The sequence below is a fragment of the Perognathus longimembris genome, chromosome 2 (assembly GCF_023159225.1).
Source record: "Perognathus longimembris pacificus isolate PPM17 chromosome 2, ASM2315922v1, whole genome shotgun sequence".
NCBI lineage: Eukaryota > Metazoa > Chordata > Mammalia > Rodentia > Heteromyidae > Perognathus > Perognathus longimembris.
Window position 1 is genome coordinate 44,664,781 of NC_063162.1, and position 11,719 is coordinate 44,676,499.

An 11,719-nucleotide genomic window follows, 5' to 3' on the forward strand; every position below is an offset into this window, starting at 1 on the left:
TACTAACTTTAACCAGGACTTGTTATGCCCACTCTGGTGAGATCAGGGACCCTTTATTGGAGCACTGACAGGGCCCTGTTCATCTGTTCATCATGTTGTACAGCTCAGGGAGCATTTGAGTTGGCAGCTCCTGAATTAGGTAAGTGTTGGCTTACGTTGTCCACTGGGCTCCAAAATGCTCCTTGATGAGCAGGCGGGCTCTGAACTCTTCTGATTTTTCTATTGACACATTGAAGACTGGGGTGTGGGCCACACATTTATATTTGCTCTTCTCAATTAGCTGCCTTGTCCTGTGGCCAGGCACAAGGCTTGAGGTTCCAGAAGACTACCCACTTCTTAAGGCCCCCCGGCTTGACCATTGGTAGCCTCAGAAGGGGTTATGTCCCCAGTCATGAACAAAGTGTCTTTGGTGTGACATCTGTTGACTCTTATAGAGAGGGATGGCGTGTGAGTCAGCTCCATCTTATCTTCCTGGGTTGGTGTGACCCATGGGCAGCACCGGAAAGCAAGCCGGAATCCAGAGCGAAACCTGGTGGTGGTGGTGGGGGGGTGGGGGGTTAGCAGGGGATGCAGAGTTACCTGAACCAAGGACTCTAAGGAGTCATCTGTCATGTAGCTGCTTCCAGATCTAGGAGACTCCCAGAGGAAGAGGAAGGTTTTTCCCCCTCCCCCAAGAGCCCACAATTGCTTAGGGTCTCTTTAGAGGCACATTCTTGAATGGATTTACTTTTTGGAAACAGCCAGAAGTATTCTGCAATTTCGTCTAGTGATTTGAGTGGTAACCAACTGTTATTACAAACAGGAAGATGCCGAGTGTGATAACAGGAATGGGTTTTCCTGTGTGACTGACTTCCAAAGCCCTATTTAAAGAGGAATTGATTGATAAGGATTGGGGCTCTGGCAATGTTGGAATAGAGGTGCTCTCCCAAGGGATTGCTCAAGGAAATTTCACAGATGGAGCCACCAAGTGTGGGCGCATGAGTTTGACAAGTAACTTTCTGGGCTGGGAATATGGCTTAGTGGTAAGTGCTTGCCTGCTTGCCTTGCATAAATGAAGCCCTGGGTTGGATTCCTCAGCACCACATAAACAGAAAAAGCCAGAAGTGGCACTGTAGCTCAAGTGGTAGAGCGCTAGCCTTGAGCAAAAGAAACTCAGGAACAGTGCTCAGGCCCTGAGTTCAAGCCCCACGACTGGCGAAACAAAAACAAGTAACTTTCCTCAGGGCAGTGCTGAACGTTCATGCATATGCTGGAGTGAAGAGGAAGTAGGTGTAGTGAGTGAGAGGAAGGGGCTGGGGAGCCAGTACTGGCTACTGACTATGCAGAGAGGGGCAGAAATAAAAGGGACCCTGTGCAAGGTGAGGGGGAGCCCAGCTGTACTTGTTTCCTGGGCTGCAGGGCTCTGTGTACTAGAAGAGCCACTTTGCTTGGGACCTCCCCATCCCCTTAAAGCCCCTTGAGACCTGATGGAGAGCCTATTAAAGGTTTATTGTGAACTCCAGGCCTTACACCCCCACCCCATGTGCCACAACCCAATCGTGATCCCATCTCTCCCTGGCAGACCTTGCCTCAGCTGCTGACCTCTGACTGACGTAGAATGATCGCTCATGTCTGCAATCCTAGCTAGTCAGAAGGTGGAGATTTGAGGATCAAGATTCAAAGCTAGCCTGGGCAGACAAATCCAAGAGACTTCTCCAATTAACCAGCAAAAAACAGGTATGAGGCAGTGGTTCAAGTGGTAGAGCACCACTAGCCTTGAGTGGAAAAAGTCCAGTGAGAGTGACAGACCCTGAGTTCTAGCCGCAGTATTGCACAAGCAAGGGCAAAGGGGCCTCTGGTCAGCGACATCCAAAACAGTCTTGTGAGGTCGAGACTCGGTGTCTGCCTCTAACTTCTCACCACAGAGGTCTCCCAGCCTGAGAAGCCTGTTCTGTCAGATGACAGAGCTGGGGATGGGGTTGGGGCTCCTGCCTGGCTCATCCCCTGTTCCTTTCTGAAACCCCCAAAGCAAGTGCCGCACCCACTGACTACTCCAAAAGCACCAAGCTGGGAAAACGTGATGATGGCCAAACCAGGAGGGAGATTTTTGGTTCCCTTATGCCCTGCCATCTCTGCCAAGTTCACTTTCCTGCTGCCTTACGCCCCTGGAGGAGGAGGAAAAAATACATTAATCTTGCTGGAAGTTGCTGCCTCCATCTGGGCCCCCGAAGCTGCCTTTCCAGTGCTTCATAGGCTGCTGCTTGCCTGGCCCATAGGAGCCTCAGGTGGACACTTGTGGAGTGTCAGAGGCTTGGCGGTGTAGCTCAAGTGGTAGGGTGATTGCTTAGTGTGTAGGAATCCTGGGTTCGCTCCCCAGTACTTGAAAAAAAGCTTAAAAAAAAAAAGCCAGATTCCAGTGGCTCATGCTTAAAATCCTAGCTACTTAGGAGGCTGAAATCCGAGGATCAAGGTTCAAAACAGTCTAGGCAGAAGAGGCCATGAGACTCCTATCTCTTAGTAAGCCAAAAGCCAAAAGTGGAGGTATAGCTCAAGTGGTAGAGCAAGAGTTTTGAGCATAACTGCTAGAGGACAGAACCCAGTACAGGCAAAACCAAATAAATGTTAAAAGAAAGAAACAGGCTTAGAATGGTGGTACTCACTTATAATCCCAGCACTAGATAGAGAAATCAGTCAGGAGGAGCAAGAGTTTGAAGCCAGTCTTGAATAAAATGGAGGCCTGGGAATATAGCTCAGTGGCAGAGCACATGGACGTGCAAGGTTCCACTACTGCAAAACACAACAGCCAAGCGCTACTTGACTTGGCTTTTTCATCCTCTCTGACCCTGGCCACCTCTATCTTGTTCTACCTGCAGATCCCCTAAACCAAAGATTGGAGCCAAGTGCTGGTGGCTCATCCCTGTAACCCTAGCTATTTAGAAACCGGAGATCTAAGGATCACAATCCAAAACCAGCCTGAACAGGAAAGTCTATGATACTGCTATCTTCAATAAACTGCAAAAAGCCAAAAGTGGAGCTGTGGCTTAAGGGGTAGAGTACTATCCCTGGGCACAAAAACTCAGTAACAGAGCCTGGGCCCAGAAAGAAAAAAAAAGAAGAGAGAAAGAGAATAAAAAGAGAAAGAAAGGGAAGGAAGGAGGGAAGAAGGGAGGGAGGGAGGGAGCTCTAGTTTGCCCAGGGGAAAGGCTTTGGGGAGAATGTGGGAACCAAGCTAGGCTCAGGCCAGAGAAAGGGTTACACTATGGCTGACCTAGAGGACAGTATTCACCTGTGGGGTAAGAGGCACCCTTAGACTAGGAGTGGAGGCTGCAGCTGTGAAGGGGAGCCCAGAGGAGGCCCTGAGGGTGAGGCTCACCTGTGGTTGAGGCAGCAGTAAATGATGGGGTTATACATGGTGGAGCTCATGGCCAGCCAGAAGAGTGCGAGGTAGACCTGCTGGATGAACTTGTGGTAGTAGATGTCCTCCTGGAAGCTGCCCAGGATGAAGTAGAGGTGGTAGGGCAGCCAGCACACGGCAAAGGTCACCACCACCAGCACCATGGCCTTTACAAACTGGTCCAAGAGAGGCTTAAGTCAGTCCTTTGCCCTAGGGCCCTATGCCTTCCCAGAGCAATATGGGGTGTCCATATCACGATCACTCCCAAACTTCCTGATCAGTGGCCTCTGTGCCGGCAGACATCGACATTATCCAGCTCCCCACGAGGGATGGGGCATCAAATGGAGACCAACTCTCTATTTGGAGGGACACACTGATAGTGTCCAATTGCCTCTCAGAATTGCCCTGTAAAGATATCTGTTGGCTGGGCATGGTAGTGCACATTTGTAATCCCAGGGAGATGAAAATGAAGGATCATGGTCTAAAGCTACCCTAGGCAAGAAAAATACAAGGCCCTCCCTATTGGTAAAATAACTAAAGCAAGGAGGGCTGAGGTGTGGCTCAAGTGATAGATCACCTGCCTAGCAAGTGCAAAGCCTTTAGTTCAAACCCAACTAACATGTATGCGTGCATGCATGAGTGCCCACACACTTCTACCACTGGTAGAAAACCTCATCTTTCACCTGGTTACATGCCTCAATTAGCCCATTATCTCCTCTGGTGCTTAGCAGGAAGAGGGCACAGCTTGGGTCAAGTTGAGCTTTGCTTAGAAGGAAGAAAGTCTAGAGCATAGAAAGCTTGATTGGAACCCCTGGGGAACCTGGATGTTGGGGAATGGAGGGACACTGCCATATGGCCTGGAAATGGGAAGAAGCTGGATTATAATCGAGTCCCTAGATCTCTGAGGTTTTAGCTCTGGCACTCGAGGATTCTCTGAACACTAGCAAGGAGCCTCCAGTATGTAAATTCTAGAAGGCTTCTGAAATCCAACAGTTCCAATTATTCAAAAGGTTAACATCTGAAGAGTCTAGCATACTAAGTTTCTTGAAGTGTCTGAAATTCTGTGGGGTTTTAGGACTCCACTAACATTCCAGGGAATTCCTTTAACCTTCTATTTGCCCAAAGGCCAAAGGTCAACCCTCCTGCCAGGGGCTGAGGGGAGCAGCAGGGAGAATATGGGGTGGGCAAGGAGATGAGGTCCAATCCCAGAATGGACATTCCCAGGATTCTAAGCTGTTCTGTGCTCCTCAGTGCCCCCTAGTGGATTAGTCTGGAGCCAGCAAGGGCAGCTTTCTGAGGCCAGGTCTGTCCTGGCCCCAGCTGGCCTCAATTCTATCCTGGTGCTCACCTTCTTCTTGGCTGTCAGGTGGCGCAGGTTGGCTCCATGTGCCTGGTGTGTGGGAATAGCCCGTCTCCAGAGGGTGAGGCCAATGACGCTGTAGGCCAAGAACATTACCACGAGGGGCAGGAAGTAGATGAGGACGATCACCACAAGATGGTATCTGGAGGGAAAGCCAGGGACCGGGGCATCTGGTGACTCTGACGTCCACCTGAGCTTGTGCCAGGGCCCTGTGGTTCCCACCAAGCAGCCTAACCTAGACACGTCCCAAGGCCTTGATTTGAGTAAAAGAAAGGCAGCATTGGCTAGCCTATGTGCCCAAAGAGGGCTTGCTTCCCCTGCAAAAGGGACACCAGCGAGACAAATGCAAGAAAAGGAAATGGAAAATGGAAAATACCAGCTGAGTATGGTAGTACATGCCCGTAATCCTGAGGAAGGAAGATTGTGAGTTCAGAGCTAACCTGGGATACATGCTGAATTCCAGGACATGGGCTGCATAGCAAAACTCTATTTTTACAAACAAACACATGCAAGTAAGTAATATGCTACTAAGCACACAGGAGAAAAAGATTGTCCTGCTCCTATTCCTGTTAATTTTTTTCTTCTGTATTCATGCAGGTACAGGTAAAATGTTTACACACATATATCTGCATGTGTGCATATACATGAGTAAATATGTGCATAGATTAGGGAAAGGATACATGTACTCTACACCTGACTGGATGGATGGATGGATGGATGGATGGATGGATGAAGGAATCTGCTGGGGTTGATCAGGATCCATGTCCAGAAAAGGGGCAATGGAAAATAGTCACCCTGCACATGCCACCTCCTCTCCAATCCACTTGATTGGAAGTATTCCTAGGGTCAGCAAACACCTTTGCATTCACCTTGACACCAGTGGCTGGGAATATTGCCTCCCAGCTACCACCCAGTCCCCAGGGAGAACACCTAGTGGTTTGGAGGCTCGTTGTCTCTTTCTGCAAAGCCAGTGTAAAGAGATGTGTATCCCTGGCTCACTCTCTGACTCCAGCTAAAGCCTCTTCCAGCAGCAGGCTGCAATGATGGTGAGCCATGGAGCCCCAGAGGAGACAGCTGACACTCCACTGTGGGCTGTGTTGCTAAGCTGGGATGGCATTCTGTGATGTGCATGAAATGCATTTTCCACTTCAGGTATTTTTATCTGGGTGCTAGTAGTGCTGGTCTAACCCTAGCTACTCAGGAGACTGAAATCCAGAGGGATCAAGCCATGTAGAAAAGTCTGTGAGAATCCATCTCCAAAATAAGAAGCGAAGCTGGTGGTATGGCTCAAGTGGTAGAGCACCAGTTAAACAAACAAGTGAGCAAATGTAAGACTCGAGGGTTTTTTTTTTAAGTTTTTTTTTTTTTTGGCCAGTCCTGGGCCTTGGACTCAGGGCCTGAGCACTGTCCTTGGCTTCTTCCCGCTCAAGGCTAGCACTCTGCCACTTGAGCCACAGCGCTGCTTCTGGCCGTTTTCTGTATATGTGGTGCTGGGGAATCGAACCTAGGGCCTCGTGTATCCGAGGCAGGCACTCTTGCCACTAGGCTATATCCCCAGCCCTAAAGTTATTTTTTTAAACTAAGGATGGGTTCTCCAGGTCTGACCCCATTGTTAGTAGAGGAGTCTTATAAATGCACACTCACATAATCCCATACATATATTCCCACAGAGTCTTGTGCATACCCACAGGTACCTGCTGCACAGATGTGAGCATGCGCACACACAGTCATGCACGGTGCCCTCCCCCCTGAGAGCCTTACAGAAGGAGCGTTTTGCTCTTGCTGTCTTTGGGCCAGGCCACCACGCACTTGGTGGCACCCTGGTCCACAATGATGGCAGAGTAGAAGCACTGGGGGAAGGCGAGGGCCAGGGCCACCAGCCAGATGCCTGCTATAACTGCCTTGGTGCTGAGTGCAGAGAGCCGAGGCTGGAAGGGGTGGACGATGGCCATGTACCTGTGGGCAGAGTGCAGGGAAAGGCAATCAAAACTCTACTGAGATCCCATCTCACACCAAGAGGTTAGACATTTACAGACTAGTTACACTGGCTGTCATCAAGAAAAGAAGCAACAGGAAGTGGTGCCATGACTCAAGTGGTAGAAGGCTAGCCTTGAACTTAAGAGTTCAAGGACAGTGCCCAGGCCGAGAGTTCAAGCCCCATAACTGAAAAAAAAAAAAAAGAAAGAAAAAGAAGAAGCAACATTAATACATGCTGGAGAGGACAGGTGGTGGGGAGAAGGAACTATTCCCTATGATTGGTGGGAATGTAAAGGAGTGTGGCCACTATGGGAATCAGTATGGAGGCTCCTCAGAACACTAAAGCTAGAACGCCCATATAATCCAGCCACACTTCTGAGGGCCGCAATTTACGTCAACCTACAGTTGAGACTCCTGAATACAGCCCATGATTACTGTGGCACTATTCCCTATTCACAATACCAGCCAGGTGTGCCCTTCAACAGATTAATGGATGAAGAAAATGCAGTGCATCCATATACAATGGAGTATAAGTCATCCATGAAGAACCAAATCAGGTTTGCAGGCAAATTCATGGAGATCATTATGCTAAGAAAAACAGATGTAGAAGGACAAATATATAGCATCTTTTCTCTAGATTAAAAATAAAAAGACATGAAGCCAGGCGTTGGTGGCTCACGTCTATAATCCTAGCTATTCAGAAGGCTGAGATCTGAGGATCACAGTTTGAACCCAGCCCTGGCAGAAAAGTCCATGAGATGTTTATCTCTAATGAACCACCAGAAAACCAGAAGTGGAGCTGTGGCCTAAAGTGGTAGACTGCTAGCCCTGAGCAGAAAAAAGTTCTCCAGGGCATCCAGGCCCTGAGTTCAAGCCCCATGACCAATCAACCAGCACCACCACCACCAACAACAACCCATAAAAGTAGAAGGGGGACTATTTGGGGGGAGGAGGAAGGAGACAACAGAGAGTAATGGAGAGATATGATCAAAGCACATTATACACACATATAAAATGAATTATTGGGGACAACTCATATATTTGTATATGCAAATAAAGAGACCTTGTAGGGTTGGGAATATGGCCTAGTAGTAGAGTGCTTGCCTCGTATAAAGAGACTGTGTGTGTGTGTGTGTGTGTGTGTGTGTGTGTGTGTGTGTGTCACTGAACAATGACCTCACAGCATATCTGGAACTGCTGTGGTGTTGAAGCAACACTACTGGATATTTTTTTCTCTTGTCTGTGTGCTGGTCCTGAGGCTTGAACTCAGGGTCTGGACATTGTCCCTTAGCTTTTTCTCTTAAGGTGAGTGCTCTACCACTTGAACCACAGTTCCACATCTGGCTTTTTTGGTGGTTAATGAGAGGTAAGAGTTTCATGGACTTTTCCTTCCCTGGGCTGGTCTTGAACAATGATCCTCAGATCCCAGTCTCCTGAGTAGCTAGGACTACAGGTGTGAGCTCCTGACAACTTCTGCAACCCCAGCACCTGACATCTATGACAAATCCCAGGCTCCAGTCCAGTCCTGCCAGCTGCCTTGCTGCCTACATTTGTCTTCGTGCCATATGAAATGTCCTTGTCCACATATGAACTTACACCCCTGTTTTCTCTCTCCTCACAGTCGGCAGGCAGTGGTTATAGGCTCCTCTTTCCTCACCCCTCAGCACTGACCTATTCCTTTGATGGGGACCAGGCCCTGGGCCAGCTCTGCTCTCATCAGCCTGGATCCAGCAGGTGCCTCAGTGAGACAGATGAGTGGCCATTTTCCTCCAAGTTCTTAAACACATCCCTTCTTGCTTCCATAGGTGTTAAAGGCCACTGAGGGCCAACTTTGGAGCCCAGGTTCACTGCTGTTCTTGGGGGTAGGGCGGGAAGGGGGACAGGTCCCTTATCCTGTGAGGAGCAGCCCGGACCACTTCAGATACAGACTGACCTGGATTCCAATCCTGTCTCTGCTGCTTTCTAACAACAGGATGCCAAGCAATTAACCTTAGCTCTGAATGATCCACATCTGCCTCAGACAGATGCTGCTAATTCCTCTATTAGGTTGTGTGCAAAGGAAATGAAGAGTCTGAAGGCAACAGGGACTTGGGGTTGGAGACTGTGATGGTCCCTATTCATTCTGTGCCCTTAACTTCACCAGAATTCTGGTTTGGGTCCTGGATAGCTCCAGGATCTTCCTCCCTGGGGGTTAAACTGAGCCCTGGGACAAGGCCAGGACAATAGAACAGAGCCCTGAATTTTATGGAATCCAAGTAAGGAAGTTCTGTCAGCATCTTGGACACAAAGACTCTGTGCCCAGTGAACAATTCCATCTGGTCTTCTTCTGGAATGTTCGCCTCTGCAGGACCCACCAGACTCATCCTCTCCTGTCATCTTTTCCCAAATCCCACCCACCCATTGAGAGCCATCCTGACACCCACTTACCAGGTAAATGTGACTGCTGTGCTAAGAATTTAAATCATAAGTACATGAATAAAAGAAATCCATGCTGTTGTTGATGTGTGTGTGTGTGTGTGTGTGTGTGTGTGTGTGTGTGTGTGTGTGTGTGTGTGCATGCATGAAGGTCTTGGGGCTTGAACTCAGGGCCTGGGTTCTGTTCTTGAGCTTTTTTCTTCAAGGCTGGCACTCTATCACTTGAGTCAAAGATCCACTTCCAGTTTTTTGGTGGTTAATTGGAGATAAAAATAAAAAGACTTTTCTGCCCAGGCTGGCTTGGCTTTGAACCTCAGGCTCTGGAGTAGCTCGGATTATAGGTGTGAGCCACTGGCACCGGCTCTATATTGTATTTTGAGGTCATAAGTGCCATGAAAAAGTATTAGAGAGGAAGAATAGAGGCATGGCACAGTAGTATCATGCCATCATGTCAATCTAGCTAGTGCAAGGCCCTGAGTTCAAATCACTCATACACACACACACACACACACACACACACACACACACACACACACCACCTACATTCGTTATGTTACCCGATGTGTGTGTCAAAGTGGAGTTAGGTTGTACTGATCATTTTTCCTGTAATACTCAGAATAGTGTCTGTGTATAGCAGGCATTGGACATGTATTTGTTAACTGAATAATTGAATGAAGAATGGAGGAATGAATGTTGAGTCCCTAGTCCTGTCGTCCTGCTCCAACCACCACGCTCTCCCGCCTGGATTATTTGTCTTCCCTTCTGCTCTCCTGGCTCCATTTTGCCCTCTGTGGCCCACCCACCTTAAGGAAAAGCTCTGGAAGGCTGGGAATTGAGTCATTTTCCCCATTGGCATATGTCCACACAGTACCTGAACTGTGCCCAACACAGAGGGACCATCCAAGTATTTGTTGCATTAATAAAAAGGAAAGTGTAATAGGATGTCTAGAAATATCCAGAGGGCATTAGGGTGTACTTGGTGGTTGCGATGGGATGTCTCCTGTGCCTACAGCCCAGAGGGTAGGGCTCCAGGCCCTAACTTTGCCTCTAACTTGGTGATTGAACTCAGGTAATACTACACCACCTCTGGCCTTGCTTTCCCTGGGTGTAAAGGTAGAAGATAAGCCTCTAGGAATGATGTTTGAATTTTTCTTCCCATTTTTACATGTGGAAGAAATGAAATCTTCAGGGAAACTCTGTTGTAAAACAGCTAAAGCTGAGCAGTGAGGGGATTGTGGGTGAAAGTTGCTGGGAAAGCTGTGGTGAGGAGACTGCAGGGCTCACACACTGTGGAGCCCATCTCCCCACCTCTCCTACACTCGGAGTCTTTCCTGCATGCTGTCCTGAGAGCCCTTAATCTTCAAGGCCCTTCCCCAGGTACCCAGGTTCTTCTATTGCCAAACTTACCCCTACCAACCCCGAGAAGCCTTCCAAGGACTCCAGCCCAGCCTGTGGCTAACGACTCTACCCCTGCCCTATGCTGTCTCTTCCCAGGCTCCCAGCCCAAGCCCCTAAAACCTGGTGTGTGTGTGTGTGTGTGTGTGTGTGTGTGTGTGTGGTGATCAGCCTTGTTAAAAGTAGATACAAACTACATGTAACATTCGTGTTTTCTCCTTCATCCCATCTATCAGGAACATGAAAACAATACGAGCAAATCTCTTCATAGTGACAGAAAGACACCAAAACAAAGATCAAATCCAGAGAAGAACAAGGTCCTGAAAACAGTACAATTCCCCCTAAGCCTTTCCCTATAGCCTGAAACAACTACCCAGGGCAAAGTCCTTCCTGAGTCTAACCTCAGTTCTACATGCTTTAACTCCACAGTTCCCTAGATCTCTCTTCCAGATTCCTAACTTTGAATCAGACCCAGGTTAGAGCGACACTTCTCCCCTCACTTGCTGTGGGACCACAGGTCTAGCACCCCTCCACTGGACCCCCAGAAAAGTGAGATGGCCACACCCTTCCCTCTGCCCTCTTGCCTGTCAGCGGCGATGGCGGTCATGGAGTAGATGCTGACAAACGTGACTGTGATGGGGAAAAGATTCTGGAAGTAGCAGAAGGCCTGGCCAAAATACCAGATGTTGTGGCTGGCGTAGACAAAATTGAAGGCGGCGTTGAAGGCGGCCATGCAGAGGTCAGCCAGCGCCAGGTTGATGATGAAGTAGTTGGTGACTGTGCGCATCCTCTGATGAGCCAGGATGATCCAGATGACTGTGGCATTGCCTGTCACAGCCACCAGCACCAGGACCACGTAAGCAGTGGCCCATAATGCCAGCTGCCAGCTGGGCATGGAGAAGGCTGTGATGCCCGTGGCATTGCCCTCGGGGCCAGAAGAGATGTTGATATCAGTTCCCATGGCATAGGCCCCCATGGCTGTTTCGAAGCCCAGGTCCCGGGCCTCCCTCGGCAGCTCCTAGACTTGCAACAGAAGAGAAATCCACTTTGGTGCATGGATTTATGGGGGTGAAAGGGGTGGAGAGCGGAAAAGGCAAAGTGAGGGACGTCCAGCCTGCAGGCCACGCCTTTGCCTCAGGCCAAGATGAGCTTGGCTGAGCAGAGAGTCCCAAAGGCATTGCTACGCCAGGTTCCCAGGC

At 49.1% G+C, this 11,719-nt stretch overlaps 1 protein-coding gene across 1 annotated transcript; it reads right to left on the reverse strand.

Annotated features, from left to right (window-relative positions):
* Tacr2 (tachykinin receptor 2) lies at positions 1-11,496 on the reverse strand. Its single transcript, XM_048338917.1, has 5 exons — positions 11,105-11,496; positions 6,495-6,689; positions 4,722-4,875; positions 3,353-3,549; positions 1-529 (listed from the first exon to the last, which is right to left on the reverse strand). Exons 1-5 carry the CDS (start codon positions 11,494-11,496, stop codon positions 337-339), a joined length of 1,131 nt encoding a protein of 376 aa, XP_048194874.1. The 3' UTR covers positions 1-336.
* Positions 11,497-11,719: the final 223 nt, after the last annotated feature.